Raw genomic sequence first — 20,427 nt, forward strand, 5'->3', positions numbered from 1 at the left:
CCAATGCAAAGCAGAGTCCTGCATTGGTTTACGTAAAACAAAAAAAATGGTGAGAACAAAAATATATTTTTTTATTTTTCTGAATAAAACAAATGCAAAAGATGTGCAGTATATGTGTAATATTAATAATATATTATATAACATCTATATCACTATTATCAAGCCGCAATTCCTTTTATTTTGAAAGTCAATGACACAAGTCAAACCTTTGACCACGTTGTCACATTTGTCACCAACGTAGCTCACGTGTGGGCAGGCTACAGTGAGGCTAAAAACAGAGTTCAAATGATGTTTTTCCAAACAACTTTTTATTTTGGGGCTTCAGGACACTTGGATCACTACGGACGAGCAGTAAGGAGATATTCTGTGGTTTCAATTATGTGTGTTTGAACGTTTGAATCTGGGGCGCCGTCAGCCTCCATTAGGTGGACTTGTGTTGCTACCCCCTCTCCCCTTGGATCTCCACAAGTGATGTGAGGACACTAAAACTTCACCTGAGCCTCCGTCGGCATATGCGTGAGTAGATAATGGCTGAATTTTCATTTTTGGGTGCACTATCCCTTTAATGTGAGTGACTGTAGCCTGGGTGTGTTTAATCGTGGGTGCAGGTTGGGTCGCAGGACTTTTATTAATGGGTGTGGGTGGGTGCGGCTCTGACTTGTACATAATGACAGGTAACGGGTTGGTTCTTCTGGTACTAGCTTTACGGGTATGGGTGCATAAGGGTTTTCAAAAATGGACCCGGGCAAGACTCTGACACAAAGTCCTTGTAGTGAAAATCTCTGTTTCATCTCTTGGAACCTGAGGGGTGCCAACCATCACTGGATCACTGCTATACAGTGTTCAGAGGCAGCTGCAAAGCGATGCTGCCCGTGTTGGAGAGAATCAACCATGTGGCTGTCTTGTTGGGGCCAGAAAGTGTAAACAGTTAAATCATTCCACAACCAGGAACCATGGATTACCAGACCCATCCAGAAATATGGACATGATAAAGCAGTAGCCAACAACGTAAGAAGACACAAAAAACATCTGGAGTTGTAGCTTTTTAGTTCCATGAGGGCTAAATTCCCCTCAAACAAAGCTTTTTCTTCTTATTTATTTATTTATTTTTTTACATTTCCAGCACCCCTACTCCCAAGTAAATATTTTCCCTCCCAGATAATTATTTATTGCCACGTGTAAATTGTCGTGAATACAACATTATTGTAATCTCTGACTATACCCTTACATTATATGACATGACAGTTTCCCCCCAGATTGTGGAGGCTGACCTCCTTATTGCTAGTCCAAGTTTCTTTTAAAGAATTCCTGGCTGTGCAGATTTCATTTTTCTTTGACACCAACAACTCTACAGAGATCTCTAGATCAAGTTAATGGCAAAATAATAAAGTCTACATGCATAAGCAAGCCATATAATCCCCGTGCTGAATAAGACAGAGAAGGCCAAGTTAGCTGCAACAAGTAATGACAATTTTAGAGTTGACAACCAGTATGCCTTAACCTTGACCCTTTCACTTTATATAAATGTCTTAAACTTCCGTCCAAATTTGATTTACTTTCTACAGGCAAGATGCAGAAACAGTTATTACTTTGAAATGGGTGATAAGGCAGGGAGATGCTTGGCTCATCAGGCCTGCACTGTATACGCCTCTATCCAGACTGAAGATCAAATCAGTAACTAGTGTCGTGGTTTCAGAACCCTGCAGTGGTTTCCAACTGATGCAGCCACAGGGTCCACATTTCTCCTTAGTCATTAGTTTAAGGTCCACACAGTTTAATACATTCAGTGTCATACTTCTGGTTAGGCATGTTGTCAAGAAACTATCTGCAAAACTCCAGGCCCTGGTGGGTTTATTGTTGAATTCTATTAATTGTTTTGTGCTTTCATTGCCCCTACCCTTCAGAATATGTATAATGAGTCCTTTACAAAAGGTTGCCTCTCTCTGAGGCCTCAATCTCCCTATTACTCAAAAATAATAAAGATCCCCTCCTTCGTGGTAGCTGTAGGCCCATTTTTCTTTTGAATGTAGACCTTTCCATCAAAGATAGTAGCCCAGTGTCTGCAGCAGGTTTTACCAGCTTAGATGTTGCAGTAGGTGTTTTAGGCTGGGCTCATTTTAACTCCTTTATATACTGCTGGGTAGTTTCATCTACAGCAATGCATCATTTTACATTAGGTCATCATGACTGTTGTGACTGTCCTGTAAAAACCATGTATCTCTAAAAACAGCTTCTTTACAGCTTTGTGACAATACATTTTCCAGCTGATCCAAGTTTTAAAGAATTTATTTAGCTTAAGAAGTAGAAGAATTTGTGAGAATTTTGTTGGAGAACTGTTGACTGAAAAGTAATTCAAGTTGTCAGATTAATACAGTGCAGGAAAAAGTGTAATATTTGTCTCTGAGATGTAGCAGAGTAGAAGTATTAAGTTGCACAAGAATGTAAATGCTCAAGTAAAGTATGTGTACCTCGAATTTGCACTTAAGTACAGGTCTTGAGAAAAAGTACTTAGTATATTTCACCACCATCACCATGTGAGTATTTATGACCAGAGAAGCACGAAAAAAATATTAATGCAGCAAAAGGCCAAAGAGGAAAAAAAGATGCCTGAATCATGTGTACCAACAGCTAATTATTTTTAGTTATTAACCAGCTACTGTGTTTGTTGATGAATATTTCACCCAGATGTATCCGATTTTATCTAAAGTAAAATGTATTAATATTTAGGGACTGCTCATTATTTATTAGGAGGAAGGGATGATGCAAAAAGGGGAGGGACTTAAGGTTTTTTATTTGTCTTGGGGGGGGGGCATACAAATTTAAATGGTTTTTTAGATGGTATTTTGTATTTATTTTATTGCAGATTTTTAAAGAAAACATGCCTTCAGCCTAAAGTCTTAAGGGGAAGGGCTGTTGGTAGTTGTAATTGGTTTCCTGCAAAAATGGCGAATTATAAACAATTCCATGGCTTATTGTTGTTTGGAAGATTAAGTTAAGCTTATATAGACCAAATCTCTATGCGCTAACAACAACAATCACTTCTGGATAGACAACTAGCAGTTGATTACCATTGTGGAGATATGTAAAAATCAGCAAACATATTGATTGCTATTGTCATTTTCAGCCATGACTTTAAGGTTTAAAGATACATAGTTAAACACTGTGGCCCGACCTATCTGATGTTTCTGCTGTGCTTATTTAGGTACTGTGTTTCTTGCCAGCATCTTTGATAAACCAAATCTACTTGGATGGAAGCTAAGCAACGTACGGCCCCAACCAAACATTTGTTAACCTCCTGAAACTAAATCAGTGTCAGTGTAAGTGTACGCTGTATTTGTGGATTTGCTTTGCTTTACCTTACAAACTAACCAATCGATGCCATGGTAGACCAGTGTTCTGCTAAGTTAAATAACTGTTTTTGTCAGTGGAGTCAAGTGGTTTTGATATAACAGCCTCAATGGCTTGTAAAATAGCAATGTTAAGTGTTGAAATCTTTTTCACCACTTTACCTTGCTATTTTACAAGCCATCTGAATATAGCGCACACTTGAACTGATATTAATTTTTTTGGTGGCCCTTTCTTAGGTGGCTTAAAACGAATTAACTGAGTCAGCGTTTTCTTAGCACTATTTGATTTTATGTATGAGATACGAAAATTTAAATGAATTTTGTGATTGTGATTTGGTCTATAGGCTCAATTGCCACTTGTTGCCATGGCGATGGTAAACATTCAGGTAGTGGGCTAAAGGAACATAAACACAGTGTGATCACAGTATTAATGTAAATATAAAGATAAGATACAATGTACAGTTTTTCTGTGATGATGATTATCATGATCAAGATGGATTCATAGAATCATTCAAATAGTACACAGCAATTACACTAGTCTTTTCAAATAACTTAAGAAGCATAGTTAGTACATTTACTGATCAGTGTTACATGGTCTATGTTAATACGCAACTGTACTCGCTACTGCTACAGCTGAATCCAATTATTAATATAAAATGTCAAGGATGCCTCCCCATTTATTGCATTTTCTTTTATTTAGTATTGTCTTACATTATAATAAAACACATTTTCGCTTTAACTTGTATGTAGTTAATATCTGTGGTGTTGAAAACATAGAAACAGCAGCTTGGGGGTGGCCAAAATGCTCTATACCAGTAACTGCCATGGTCATCAGAATGTCAATCTGCAGTGGTGAACTTTTTCACCAAAAAGTGGGTGTGTAACTGCAATCCTTTTTTGTAACTGTTAAGTTTTTTTTTGCAAATCTTTATGCACTCAGATATTTTTCCTTTATCATAAAAATACATAGATCTCCTTACGGATTCAAAAATTAAATCTGTTTATGCAGATATTTTTTATACATTCAAACATTTAATGTATAATATTTTCCAGTGGCTTAAGGTAGTTACAATAGGCCCTAGGGAGCTCTATTTTGATGGGCCCTAGTGTGCCCCAGTTACTAGTTATGAAGCACACACACACACACACACACACACACACACACACACACAGTTTTAAGAGTATAAACATTTTTCCAACAGAGTGCCTTACTGCATATATGCAGATGTGCCCAGCTTGTCAGCCTTGACAGATTTTGCACCAAAACTAACTATTGTAACACGATTAAACAAAGACCTGATATTGGACAACATCAACACACATATTACCCAGCAATCATTACATAGCTGTATTTAACAAAACTACAAAAGAAATTATTAGTTTAACTAAATAGTTTTTATAATTAAATTATTGTTTTTTTACAGTTTATATAGAATAAGTGTATACTTGTGTTTTGATATTGATACTATTTTACAAAAACATTAAACCATGATGGAAATGTTTTTTTTCAGGGCATATATTGAAAATCACATCACTTTTCATTTCACGTGAACGCTTCTTGAACACACCCATATTTTCAGTGGCAATAAGGCCCCTCCACCCCACGGGCCCCAGTGCAACCACACTGCCTGCACTGTTTGTATTTATGCTCCTGATGTTTTCACACATTGGTCATACAAAGCTACAGTATGTTTCACCCAATATTGAATCCATAAACATGGCACAAAAGAATATCATAACCACAAAATCACTGGCTTTACTGGAATAACTGACCCAAAGTTTCACACACATCACACATGAATGAACACACATCTAAAATCAAGATGCATGTAATGCATGAGAAAAGTTGAGAAATAACACATAATTTACAATCAGAGTTTAAAGAGAAAATGAGATGAGGAAAGTCTAATCAGTCCCATCACTCACAGAATGCTGGCAGAAACGGTACCTGGTCTAGTACTCCATTGGGAGCCTGATGGATAAGAGGGTGTGAGGTAGTTAATGAACTAATACACACATGCCTAAATAACACTTACTAGTTGTCTGTAACAACCCAAATATCTGTTAAAGCTTTAAAGGAAAAAACACCCTCAAATTAAATATACGTTGCATGTTAACTCGTGTGTCACCATATTGTCAATTTCGACAAGCTATTATTACTTCACAAAGATATAGTTTGACATGCGGATGTAATAATATGTTCAAAGTTGCCTTTAAGCTTCATATGTTCACTCAAATTCTCTTTTGACAAACCATTTTTTTGTTTCCTAATGTTCTTAACTTAAAATATGTGTCCCTAATATTTGGTGACAGTTGGTTTACTGCTAGTTTAATACCTTCTATCAGCCACTCACACACCTTAAACTCACAGGACTCCTCTATGATGATCTCCAGCCTGCTGTGCTCCCCTAGAATGGGCTTGCCCATCTCAGAGATCCTCCGGGCCTCTTCCTCCTCAGGGGTGGGATTACCTGTCAGGGAGCACAGACATTTAATTATCGCGCCAATTTATTTTTTATGTGTCATTTACAAAACACACAAACGTCCTGAACTTCAGCCAAGGGTACGGGCCCACACATAAAGCATTAAGATAATAAAGCATTCCACACCGCACACACTTTCAAAGTATAACATTTTTTAAGGTGCTGTGTGTAGCATTTGGAGGAAATCTTGCTTCCAGAATTTGATGTATTTACTGTTGAAACAGGATGGGGGAAGACTTTTTCGCCCTGAGTTGAGTAGCTCTTTTTTCATAGACTCAGATCCCAATCGGTGTGTTCACTTTGACCTAATCCATCTATGACTCAAAATGTATGAATGGCAGAGCTTGTTGGAGGTAATACACAGCTAGCACTGCCTGCAAGTTTGTGGTCAGGAAAAAAAAAGCTACAGTCCAAATAAGATCAGACACAAGGTGTAAATGACGCCATAAATATATTTTGAGTTTATTTCTGTTTATTAATAATCCCATCCCCTAAACCGGATGTTATTGTCCGCTAGGCGGATACAGTTCAGAGCGCACAAAACACGGAAGTAAAGTAGATGGACACGAGCGAGAGAGAACAGAGCAGGAGAGAAGTTAACAGTCATTCTACAACTGGTCAAGTGCGCACACGGTAAATAGCTTTCCTTTGTTCTGTACTAACCTTTTCTTTTGATGTAACCAACTGAATGGTTTGTGGTGTGAAACGCTTATTTGCATAACAATAGTTCGTTTGCATTACATCACTGTGTATGAGCTAGCTAGCTTGCACGAGGCTATTGACACATTAGCACATGCTTCACTTTGAATGCTAGTTATGCACTACTTGAGAAGTTTAATTTTTGTTTATAATGCACTACAATTGATTCAGTAAGCTAACAGTGTTTATGTTTACAACTTGAATTCTTACTATGATGTTTGTATTGAATGGTGTAAAAGAGTAACATTTACTTAAAGGTTACAGGACTTACATTGTATTGTTTTAAATTGTGTAACAAGAGAAAGTAATGTAATTTAAAGGTAACTGTTGTAATGTAGCCTAATTGAGTTACATGTGTTTGAATGATTAGAAATCTGCTGTCTGTCAGGACAAATATTCATTGAGATTTTCATTTCCTCATTTTTTTAGTTTTCACGGTGTTCAATGAACGTGTTTCATCAACATGCCAGAAGAATAAATGCACTTTATTAACATCAGTATGAAGCGTGGACTCAATGATTGACCAGGAAGTAGGCCTAGTTATACAAGGGGAGGGATCATGCAAAAATATAAGGATACCGGTTAAAGACAGGAAGTTTTATTTGACAGAGGGAGCAGAGTTTTGTACAGACATATTCATATTATTGTAATTCCTTGTTGTAATTCTTATGTATGCTTTCTGGTAAACTGTTAACTAAGCCATGATAACCAGCAGGAGACAAATGTGGTAGAAGGACCTAAAGTTAATTTATACTGGTTTGTATACTGACACCATTTCCCTCAGTGGAAACAAAGCTTTTATTTACTTTTATTTCACAGATAAGAAACAATAAATTGTGAAGACAGTAAAGCCTTCACTAAAATAGCATTTTAAAGTCTTGTGCGTAATTTAACCTTCAGGGATTTATACTTCGAGATTTATCCAGGTTTCATATGAGGAGAGGAAGTCTCCACTCATCGCTGGGCTAATTTATACAATGTAAAATGCCATAATAACTCTAATAATGCTAGCGCTAATATAATAACAATAAAGCATTTTGTATTTCTTTGGATACGTGTTTAGTATGACAGTCGTTAGTTGTTGAGTTATAATGGAGCCAAATTGTGTGCCGTTACCTTTGTTAAATGTTGCTGTTGTCCCTGGCTTTATATGAGTAGAGGGAAAGATTGCTGGCATGTAGGCTAATCTATACAATGTAAAATGTCATAGGCTTGTGCTAATAACTTTAGCATGTTATATTTTTTTGGAAAACGTGTTTAGTACAGGACAGTTGTTTTGTCAGTGAACTTTGTGAGTTGTAATAGAGCCAAATTGTGTGCCGTTACCTTTGTCAAATGTCGCTGTTGTCCCTGGTTTTATATGAGAAGAGGAAATGGTCGCTAGTAGCTAGGCTAATTTATATGGACTGCGTTTTTTCATCTGCGTAATATTGCGAAAATTAGGCCTATCCTGACCCGAATAGATGCAGAAAAATTGGTCCACGCTTTTGTTACCTCAAGGCTGGATTACTGTAACTTCCTATTATCAGGTAGCTCTAATAAGTCTTTGAAAACTCTCCAGATAATTCAGAATGCAGCGGCACGTGTACTGACAAGAACTAAGAAACAAGATCATATTTCTCCTGTTTTATCTTCTCTGCACTGGCTCCCTGTGAAATCCAGAATTGAATTTAAAATCCTTCTCCTAACGTACAAAGCTTTAAATGCTCAGGCTCCGCCATATCTTAGAGAAGTCATAGTGCCATATTATCCCACCAGAACTCTGCGCTCTGAGAATGCAGGGTTACACATGGTCCCAAAAGTCTCCAAAAGTAGATCAGGAGCCAGAGCCTTCAGCTATCAGGCTCCTGTCCTGTGGAATCCTCATCCTGTTGCAGTCTGGGAGGCAGACACCATCTCCACATTTAAGACTAGATTTAAGACTTTCCTTTTTGATAAAGCTTATAGTTAGGGCTGGCTCAGGCTTGCCCTGTACCAGCCCCTAGTTAGGCTGACTTAGGCCTAGTCTGCCGGGGGACCCCCTATAATACACCGAGCACCTTCTCTCCTTCTCTCTTTCTCTCTCTCTCTCTCTCTCTCTCCTTTGCTAACACTCATGTCCTGTTACTGCATCTCGCTAACTCGGCTGTACTGCATGTCACTAAATCAGCTTCTTCTCTGGAGCCTTTGTGCTCCACTGTCTCGCAGGTTAACTTATATTGCAGCGGTGCCTGGATAGTGTGACGTGTGTGGTTGTGCTGCTGCCATGGTCCTGCTGCTGCTGTTATCATTAGTCATACTTCTGCAGTTATTATACACATATGATTATTGTCACATATGTATACTATCAGATATTAATAGATACTTTCAATATTGTACCACAATAGCCATAATTAGAATTATAATATTATTACTTTAATTAATGTTGTTGTAAGCTACTGTCATTACCTTTTCCTGAGGTTTCTACCGTTTTTTTCCCCATTAAAGGTTTTTTTTTGGGGGGGGGGGGTCCTTATCCGCTGCGAGGGTCCTAAGGACAGAGGGATATTGTATGCTGTAAAGCCCTCTGACGCAAATTGTGATTTGTAATATTGGGCTTTATAAATAAAATTGATTGATTGATTGATTGATACAATGTAAAATGCCATAGGCTTGTGCTAATAACATTAGCATTTTGTATTTCTGGGGAACATCTGTCCAGATTAAGACAAGTGTTTGTCCGTGAGTGCTGCGAGTTATAGTGAAGCCAATTTGTGTGCTGTTTGAAATTGTCTCTATTAAGCCATATTTAATGTGTGTTTTGGGTGTGTTTTGAATCAATTAAATTTAACAGCACTTCACAGAAACCTCCGCTGCCGACTAGTGTTTTGGACATGTAACTGCAGAGTGACACAGACACACCACCCCACAAGTAAAAATGCTCAAAACAACGTAGGCGACATGCGTAGGCTACGTGCGTAGGGTCTATGTATGACCATAAATCTTTACTCCTACCACTTGTGGGCTTGGCCCCACCCCAAAGGCACAGTTGAAGTGCCAGTCCTGATGGGTCAGCAGTCCCCGCCCCCCAGTGGTGTTCTGGTACTGCCTACAGGACAGCAACCCACCTGCAGTGGACCTGACACTGCCATCAACACTGACAGCAACTAAGCACCACCTCAGCCTGGTCCCACCCCCAAGAGCGGCATACCATGCCCTCAATAGCTCCATTTCTACCAAGCAGTGGATGGTATGAATGCAACTGTTCTTAACTGTCCCCACTTTTGCTCACCCCTCTGTTGGGGTAACTAGCACATAGATCTGGTACTCAAATGTGGAGCTGGAAACACGGCAGTCCATTGATTGGTCAATAGAGGACGGTCACTCTTGCTCAGGGCTGAGTTGTGGCTGGTTTTGAGGCTTATGTAACCATTGTTCATACTGTGGCAAGTTTTACATATATTAGTAAATTATACCTATAAAAAGAAAGAATGTTTTGCTGCCTCTCACAGCAGCTGTAGACTGAGAAAAAAACAATTTGAATCACTAGGCCGACTGCAGGCTTTTAAGGTGGAACTTTTAAGGTGGAACGTTTACTTGTAATGTTACTCAATGTATGAGCTGACGTTGTGAATCAATCAACACACCTTAAATTTCAATATGACAACTTTGACCATTTTTAGTAATGAGTGGATCTTCAAGCGTTTAAAAATATATATTAATATTGACCTAATCTCTCAAGACAGATTCTGCAATTTACATTAATTTTTTTTTTTTAAACCAGTGGATTTCCAGATTGATATTGACCAGGTTAAGTGAACTGCATATATTCTAAAAAAAAGCATTGTGGAGCCTTGCTCCTGTGGGCTACAGCAACAACAAACCCCTGTGCTTGCCTGTGAGGGACAAAATGTAAAAACCTGCTATTTTTTAAATATCCCATGGAAAGAGACTTTCACTGTTACTTTTGCTTCCAAAGATACTATACTTTAAGTGTTTGATGGAAACAGGGCTAAAGATAGTCTGGTTCCCACTCCCAGTGCTAGCAGGCACTGCCACCAGGAGTGGTAGGGTCCCCACCCAAAAGGCAACCGTACTCCCCCCAGTGGCCCGGCCCCCATCACACACAGCAGGTCCCACCCTAAACACCAGTCCTGACACCCTCCCCAGTCCCCAGTATCAGCAAGTCCTTGCCCCCAGTGCTGACAGTCAGCCCTGCCAATATCAGCCACCCCCTCCATCACCCTCAGCAAGCACAATTAATCAATGAAGACTGGCTGTTTTCCAAGAAGTAAAACTAATAGTATGCTAATGTATATTACAGCATAAAACAAGAGGTAGCATAAATGGAACAAATGTTTTCAGTGTTTCTGACAATGATAAATCATGGAAGTGATGAAAGACTGAAACCATGTCAGCTCTTCTTAATGCCAGAGTGTAAAAGAAAAGCAGCATAATCATTTTTGCTACAGAAAGCAAAACCAAGAGATCTACTGATCTTTTCTGGATTCCAGTTGTCTCACTCATGGCCGAGGCAGATTTGCATTACATTACATTTATTTTGCTGACACTTTTATCCAACAAAGTACTTTCAACCATGTGGATACAACAAAAAAAAACAGCAAGAATGATGCATCAGCTTCAGTAAATAAACTGATATACCTTAAGTGCTGCATTTAGGCCATGTTTACACAAAAATGATGCACTGAAAACAGAATCGTTTCTCATTTTCGTTTTTAAAAAAGTTCCGTGTTTAGACAACATTTTGATAACAATTGGGGAAACGTAAACGATTGGCCAAAATGCAACTAAAGTTAACCGTTTTCAGTTGAAATCACTGTCGTATAAGCACGACCTTAGAAACAAAAAGGCCCTGTTTATACCTGCAATTAATGTGTCTTGGGCGATGCAATCATAGGTGGACAGCGCTAAATGTATGTGTGAACGACCACTTAGACACACTGTGATCCTATCACTCAAACCACTTGCCCAGGTGGTTGGGGACGCATTTGACCACATATCTGTTGCAGTTTAAACGCTAATGCGTCCTGATGTGTCCCCAATGAGGACAACGTCATCAGTGCAGGACGTGGTGGTTGTTTTGGTGACAGTGTGCTTTAACTTGCCCATTTAGCGAAGCTGCACCGATACAGCAGCTTGCCAGCAGCTAGCAAGAATGTGGATGTAAAAACTGTCCACAGGGCTCTTTGACCTTCTTGGGTAAATGATGTAGGCTGTAATGAAATCTGAAGACAAGTGGTCAGCTGGAGACACATGATAGACACAGATTTGGACAGCGATGTGTCTCAGCTGTCCACTTATGTTTAGATTACCAAAATACAAGTTAATATGTCGTAAACAGGCTCTAAAAAACAGAGGAAGGTTTTTTTATTTTATGGGCTGCTGTCCTGATGTCAAAAGGGAACTGGGTCCACCATTGTGGAGCCAGGACAGCATAATAAATTTGAACATTTCACAATATGTTGGTTTTTGAAAATGCTGCACATATCACCTTTCACACCCAAATCTACACCCAAACTATCTTACCCTGGTTTAGCAGTAGTGCTGTGAAGAAAGACAGACAATGATTCATTGCAGTATATTGACACGATTTTCAGGGCCTAATACATTAGAGTGGCTTGAGAGAGTCTAAAATGCAACAGGGGAAAACAAAACACTTTGTTTCACAGTTTAGCATTCACAGTGCACCCTCACTGTGCCTGCATTTGCACTCATACTCTAATAAACTAATGTCACTGATTCCTTTGACCTCCACTAACAAGCACATATCCAGTTTCTGCACCACCCTAGTGACACAGTGACAGGGAACCGGCAACTAAAGGATAATACAATTGATAAGTTTATACTTCTTCCTACTCCTTTTTGCAAATGTAAATTGATGCAATTTGTAGATGGAACTTATTATGTCTTTTTTTCCTCTCGTTCTTTTTGTTATTGATATAATTTTAACTACTGCACTATGAAATATTTTTACTGTACATTTACAGTGAATTACTGGCTACTAGTTGCATGACTTTCACAGTAAATCACCGTTCAGTTTTACAGCAACTTGTTCTCTTGTATCTATATTTAACTGTAACCTCAAAGTTATAGCCCGTTACATAGCTGTCATAATAGTACATTTCGTAAAATTACTGTTTAACTGTAACTTCACAGTTTATGTACATTTGATTACTGTGATTTAGCAGTATGCTCCAATACAAATGACTGCATTTCACTGTAATTATACAGTTAAACTCTATATATTACTGTAATTTAGCAGTATGCTTCTGTAAACTGACTGTAAACTGACTCTACCTGCATGAATTTCACAATAAAATTCTGAATCTGATTAAATCTTATGAGAAGATAATAATGCAATTTATTATGAAATATTACAGTTAAATATTGTAACTTCCTGGAATTAATTTGCAGTGTGTTTTTGGCTGCAGCGCCTCCTCCTCCACAGTGAAACAGAGACAGCAGTGAATGGCAATGTGTAATCTTCAGTCATAGGCTGTAACACAGGTGCCCAGCATTCAGCCGCCTGTGTTGCTGCTGTTGTTGTTTTGATTCTAGATCTTGGATACTGCTGCCATCTACTATGTGTAAGCATACTATCCTATGCTAGCGTAAATGAGCAACTCTTCTCTGACCAACATCTATACAGCATTACTTCATTACTATAATCATGAAATCACAAGTCACTTAGACATTAATGATGACATTTAAAATGCACAGACACTTACCAGAAAGTCCTCGCTTCAGCCATTTTGGGTCCTCAAGCACAATGAAGAAGTTTTCCTGCTTCTCGTACTCTTCCACATTTATAATGTTCACCTTTAAGGTCTGACTGGAGATATGCAAGCATGTACACGTGCACACAGGCACACACACACAGGCGCACACACACACACACACACACACACACACACTCATTATTATATAGTATTACTTTTTTTATAACAAAGAAGTAAAGTACTAGGTACTAAAAACTGTAGACCAGTAAGGTAAACACACTAAATACACAATACATCCACATCTTAAACATTTGCTCTACCATCTAAATCAAATCACATATTGAAGTGACCTAAATAATTAATCACTGTGGACCTCTAAATAATTCAGGCTTAAACAAAGTGTGCTCTTGCTCCTTAGTGTGCCAAAAAAATAGCGCTAAACTAAATGACCTGTAGACAACACCTGTGTTCAACAATGCCTCTTTAGTTAATTTGTGGAATATGTTGATGAATTCTTGACAACTTGGGAGGAGATCAAACATATAACAAGGTGTAATGGTTCCAGCAGAAAAAAAAAATGAAATGAAATGAGGCTACTTAACCTTACACCTAATTATAATTCCACTGACTATAATCTACATTGTTAGACCCTTTACTGTAGACCATCTATTTTTGGCCAAGTTACATAACAGAGTCTTTCACTAAGTGTACAATTAGCCCATGTACAAACACAGCTTATATACCTGAAAATTTAATGGGAAAAGGATCTGTCACTTTACATGGGGTGACTAGAGGTTCCTACACCTGATCAGGGATAGGATTATCCTCAGGTGTTAGGTCGTCAGGTAATTTAGTCTAATAGGACCTCCTCCATCTGGTAATCTTTCAGTGAGGGTCAGGTACCTCCGTCCAAAAAGCACTCATGAGCCAAAGTTATATAAATATAAAAGCATTGAGGGTGCTGTGTGTAAGTACTGCTGATTTCAAATAAAATAAAATCAGTCATTCATACAAGGTACACCTCCAGTGAAATGTGATCCCATCAGCCTCTTTAACTTGTGCACTGTAATTTAGTTTTTGTGTCTTCTTACATTGTTGGCTGGTGTTTTATAATTTTCTAAGTGGAGGTTTAGCTAGAATCCGTCAGGAGGAGAGTTTACAGACTGGTGAGTTGATTTCTAGATCTGGACTTGCAGCCACATGCCATTAACATCCAAAAAGGACAGCAGTCTTCTTGATCACTGTCTAATGTGTCTGTGGTAATCATGCCTAAGGTTCACAGACCATAAAACCATGTTTCAGTTTGTCTCCCAAGAAGTTGGCCAAATGAGAACATGGAGAAAAATACCTGTTCTGAACATAAGCTTTGTCACCCTCTATCTACCTACACTGAAGTTACAATTTAAGTAAAATTACATCTCAATTGAAAACCATTACTTTGTTAAAGGGTAAGTCTTGCTATATTCCATGTTTTTCTTAATATCAATAAAGGAAAATTAAAAGACCAAAACCATGAATAAACATGCAGTAAATTATTTTGAGTCAATGTTACAAAGACTGTCCTGCTGCCTGAAATACTTAATATATAACTTTGGCATTTGTCAACCTGGACCCTATTTCCCCATGTAAATTGGTCAAAGAGACTGATATGAACAACAATTTTTGAAATTGGTTCAAGAGCGAGCGAGTGGGCAGTTGTGGGACTGGCCTTAATGGAAGCACACAGGGCAACTGAACATTGTCACTATATGTCCATTGTTATTGTCAGTGTCTGAAGTGTCCCTTTACCTGTCACTTAATCCGGTCTGTTTGTTATTGAATCGTTAAGCAGAAGTTTCCTTATGAAATATCATAAGATGTCATGAGATGTCACTTGTGAGTTCTGGAGAAAGTATAATAACCAGAGTAGTTTATGTAGTTTAGTGTTATGTAAAAGATATATAGTATCATGGATGATTTCAGTGATGTGGATGAGGCTTTTGAAGTTTACTGCTGCCCCTATTTATGTGAGCCGAAGTATAGGGATAAAGAGTGGACAAGATGACAGAGGAAAAAAGGCAGCGGAAGGTGCCATAAAGAGGAGGCCATAAAGCTGGTGGTGTTCCTACGGGTGCTGTGACCCTGTGGGCTCACAGAGGAAAAATGCCTTTGTTGTAAAGGGTGGTTTGTGTTTGTGCATTTCCGACCAAGAGTGGATTTACATGCTGCAGATGAGTGGAGGTAGGCCAATGCTATTAGCTAAAGTTATTATGTTGAAATTGCATAACGTTACACATGCATGGCAGGATAACAGCAAAAACAATCAATCAATAAACAATTAGGAGGAGCAAAATATCAACTGATTCAGCCCTGATTATAACAAATCTCTATAGATTGATTACCACTTTCATCAGCTGACATTCATAATAAAAAAAAAGTGATATCAACAAGCTGATGCTATCTATGCCACAGTATGTGTGTGTGGTGGAAGAATATATTTATGCTTCACTAATATATGACCTATAATATATTTTTATAATATTTCATGCCTACATTTGCCCATACATCAAGTAGATACCTACTGGCTATGAATGATGATGGTATTATTAGTTATTGTACGCACTGCTATACATAGTCTTTTCTAATAAGATAATCATTTGTTATTCCCACAGAGACGAAATTTGCAGTGTTACAGCAGCAAAGGGGATAATGTAATAACAAGAAGCATCAGCAAGATGTAATGAATACATAAACAGTAAAATAAAAACCTGCACTGCCTTTTTTTTCTCTCTCCTTGTCCACTCTTCATGCGTATACTCCATCACAAATAAATGCCGGCAGTGATAGAATTCAAAGGCCTGAGCCACAGTGTTGAAATTAGGTAAATAATCATCCATGATATTGACTTTTTTTTTTTCATTTAACAAAACATTCAGAGCACACACGGACACGGCTTCAGATATGGATATAATAGGATCATCAGTTCTAGTGGTTATTGTCCTTGGGGTCCATTTGTAAAGGAAATCACCAGGCACCTTCTCTTTACAGTTTTTTACAGTTGTTTACGCACTAAAATGAAAATGTTCACACAATTTACAGCTCTTTACACTCAAGAAGCAAAACACCTGTCCATAGTTGCACAACAGTAAGCACAGACTCAGCTTCACACTTTTTGCAAAACATTACACACAGTGATTTGCAAAACTCTACACGCATTATCACACCTTAGACACATGAGAGGGGGAGCTCAAAGAGAAGAAGGAGGTAGAGGAAGAGGAGAAGAAGAAGGAGGTAGAGGAAGAGGCCTAGGTAGAGAGGGACCTGAAGAAGTTATAGAACCTGAACAAAGAAGACGAGGACCAAATTTAACTCAAGAAATCTGTGCAACACTTATTGACCACGCTATCAACCATGGACTGACACTGAGAGAAGCTGGACTAAGAGTCCAGCCAAATCTCAGCAGAAATACTGTAGCGACAGTAATTCGTACATTTCGTCGAGAAAACAGGTAAACTAACCGCACAGTACATTGAAACTGCAGCTTACTGTACTTGTCATCACTTTTGATATCCTTTCCTGTGACATATTTTTTGTCTACATAGGATTGAGGGTCGAGGACACCAAGGTGGAAGGCGCCCCATGTTCACTCGGGCACAAGAGACAGCCATTGTAAACATGGTTTTGGCCAACAATTGTATCAGGCTGAGAGAAATCCAAGCCAATGTCATCAATGATCACAATATTTTCAATAACATCCATGAAGTCTCTCTGTCAACATTGGGTCGAATCCTCAAATTATATAAAGTACACATGAAGCAACTGTATCGAGTACCATTTGACAGAAATTCAGAGAGAGTGAAACGTCTGCGTAATGAGTATGTGGAGGTATGTATTGTTCACCTTACTATGGTGTGGTATTGTGCACTTCACACAACCTTTTTGCATGAAAAATTACTGTGCTAGATATTGAACGGCGTCCTATTGTCTTTTACTGTGTTTCAGAGAGTCTTGCAAATGGATGCTGACGAAATCCAACATGAATTTATATATGTTGATGAGGCTGGATTTAACCTTGCGAAAACTAGAAGAAGAGGGAGAAATGTAATTGGACACAGGGCAATTACCAATGTGCCAGGGCAGCGAGGGGGTAACATCACCCTTTGCGCTGCCATTACCCAAAATGGGGTCCTCCACCGCCATGCGAATCTGGGACCCTATAACACCAATCTAATACTTGCATTTCTTGACAGATTACACGACATCGTCACAGCATTAAACCAAGTGGACCACATGCAGTACATTGTCATTTGGGACAATGTATCTTTCCATCGATCTGCTCTGGTTCACAATTGGTTCCATGAGCACCCTGAATTTGCAGTCTTATACCTTCCACCATATTCCCCCTTCCTAAACCCAATAGAGGAGTTTTTTCTGCATGGCGGTGGAAGGTATACGACTTTCAGCCCTACAACCGTTTGCCCCTCATTCAGACCATGGAGCAGGCCTGTGATCTTATCGAAGCAGCTTCTGTGCAGGGGTGGATTCGTCACACAAGGCGATTCTTCCAACAGTGCCTTGCCAATGAAGACATAGCCTGTATTACATACAGTATTGTTGTTGTTGTTGTTGTTGCTTTAGTTTTTCTTCAGAGTTGCTGTAAGTGTAGATACTTCATGCAGTAATTTTTATTTGTCTACAGATTTTTATTTGTCTACACTTTACAGTAGTAAGAAAAACTACTATTTTGTTCTGATTTTCATTGTTGATCTGTTACTGTAACTGAGTATGGTAAGAAATAAATATTTTCAGTCTGCAGCAGTCTGCAGTCAGTGTTGTGTTTGTTGTATTTGTGTACTTTCTCTGTATACCTCAAAGTAATCATGAAGAATGTTGTGGGTTTGACAATATCTTTTTGTCATCTAAATTATCCCTTACATAAAAATGTCTGGCAAAAAAGTCTAGCACTAGACCAGCTATTTCCTAAGATAGGGGTTTTTACAAATGTATTTTGTATTGATCACTGTAGTGTGTAACTAACTGCAATAGTGTCTGATCATTTGAAGACTGTGTTAGTGAGATGAAAACAAAACAGCATTTTTATAAATATGTGTATATGTTTTGACTGAAGTGTGTCATTTTGCCAACAATCTAGGAGTTATGCAAATTGAGTGTGGTGTTTGGATAATTGTGTGAATATTTTGAAAAAAGGAGCCCTGTTTTCAAAATTGCATGTAAACAATTGAGGAAAAACTGTAAAAGCATACATTACAATTAAAGCCCAGGAGGAAACACTTTGCTTCTCAGAGAGAAGACTTAAGTCGCATTTGGGCAGCCAAAAAAACATTTTTTAAAACTAGGTAGTCGGAGGCCACCCAGCTTATAGTCCCATGTAAGCTTCTCCAAAGAAACCCTTGGAGTCTTACCATTCCATATGAACTATCTAATGTGTTTATTAAGAGTTTTTTTTTTAAAAAAAACAACAACTATGTGGTACTGGAATAGGTAAGAACTGGAAAAGATACTGTAGTCTTGGTAATATATTAATTTTAACACAATTTATTCTCCCGATCAGGGTAATGGGTAGATGTATCCATTTCTGCAGATCAGCTATTATTTCACTAACCAATGGGGAATAGCTGTGCTTATACACATTTTTGAGATTATTGTCTAATATGATTCCAAGGTATATTACTCAATTTGAGGACCATTTAAAGCAGTTCTTACCTTTCTTGCATTTCAAACAGCACTATGGCCTACTCCCCCCTCCTCTATTACGTCCTCATTACGTCTATGATAGACGTAGGCGTTGGAAAGGTAACTTTAGATACACGGAAGAGGAGAGCGAGTGTAACACGCCAAAAGAAGAGTAGAAGAGAAGAGGAGTAAAACACGCCGCTGATTGCTGAACGAAACTATGGCGTTGGACTCAGAGGCACCGGTAAGTGAAATTCTACTAAAAGATATTTAGTAAAATTCAATTCAATAACGTTAGGTGTTATAAAATGCTCTCATAACGTTCAGTTACTTTGGAAGTCTGATGGACTAACATTATCAATTTTAATGTAATTATCGTAAAGTTAGCAGTTAACGTTAGCTAATGTTATCCATTAGCAACTGGATGCTGTGTTGTCATATAACATTATAGCCTATGTTACATTGGAGGAAAACTAAAAACACCCGTCCAGCAGAAATCCTGCAATCATCTCATCCCTTTTTAGCTCAGGATGAAGCTGCATCAGTCTTCGCCATCACTCGAAAGCAGAGCTGATGTTGACCCGAGTTTTGGCTCTTGCAGCATCGAGTTCTCTCTTAGTGTTAGCTTTTTCTGCAATATTCTTCTTCTTTTGCCAACTGATATCCCTGTTGGAGCAGCTGGAGGTGGAAGTCGTGGTCCGCATTTTTCGGCCATTGTTAAGGAGAAAAGTTTATATCCACAAGCGTCCCTGTTACTAGCCTATTTGTTGTCTCACAGACTCACTGTTCCTGGTTGGAGGCGGGGGGAAATGTTATGCAAGCGGTTATGTCAGTCGGAGGCCTCCACATGGGGAAGACAGACAGGACGCTCGGCCAATGCAATGCAATGATTCTGACCAATCATCGCAATGATTGGTCAGAATTTTAAATGAGCTTCTTTGTTGATATTCAACATAATCAAACTTTTTCATAGTTGACTTTATATCCTGAGACAGACCCAAATGTATCTAGAAGTATTTGTAATTTACAAAGGGAATCAAATGGATTCGTCAAATAATGAATTATAACATCCACTAGAAGACTAGTTTTATGGATTGCTGGACCTACTTTAAAGCCCTTTATGTCTGCATCTTGCCTGATTACCTAAGCCAGAGGTTCAATGGCTAGGACAAAGAGCCCAGGAGATAGGGGCAACCCTGACTACCAGATCTACCAGATGACATCCATCTCATGCTCTATCCCTCCTAATGGAGGGATATCCGGTGGAAAACCTACTATCCTATTCTTCTCTAAATCTGAATATGTATTTCTCAAATATTCTTCAACCTCTAGCCTTTCTGCTTTGAGCTGCCCTCCCTTTTCCTGGCTAAACAATTCTTTAACAAACTTAAAAGGGTCCTTGAAAAAAACCTGTCCTTACATGTTCCTTCTTCCTTCTCTTTTTCCTGAGATGCTCTGCCCTTCTAAGAACTGCTAGCCTGCTTCTCAACTCCTCTTGCAACACATTAATTCCCTCCCTTTCTTCTT

General features: G+C 38.6%; 1 protein-coding gene across 2 annotated transcripts in view; it reads right to left on the bottom strand.

Annotated features, from left to right (window-relative positions):
* Window positions 1-20,427, bottom strand: part of slc8a2a (solute carrier family 8 member 2a) — a 104,422-nt gene that overhangs the window by 9,889 nt on the left and 74,106 nt on the right. For both annotated transcript variants that reach the window (XM_033634520.2, XM_078172154.1), the window contains 2 exons: window positions 13,237-13,340; window positions 5,706-5,818 (listed from right to left, as the gene is read on the bottom strand). In XM_033634520.2, the coding sequence (XP_033490411.1) occupies window positions 5,706-5,818; window positions 13,237-13,340 (217 nt within the window). The remainder of the gene's footprint in view (window positions 1-5,705; window positions 5,819-13,236; window positions 13,341-20,427) is intronic.

The sequence above is a fragment of the Epinephelus lanceolatus genome, chromosome 11 (genome assembly GCF_041903045.1).
Source record: "Epinephelus lanceolatus isolate andai-2023 chromosome 11, ASM4190304v1, whole genome shotgun sequence".
Taxonomy (NCBI): Eukaryota; Metazoa; Chordata; class Actinopteri; order Perciformes; family Serranidae; genus Epinephelus; species Epinephelus lanceolatus.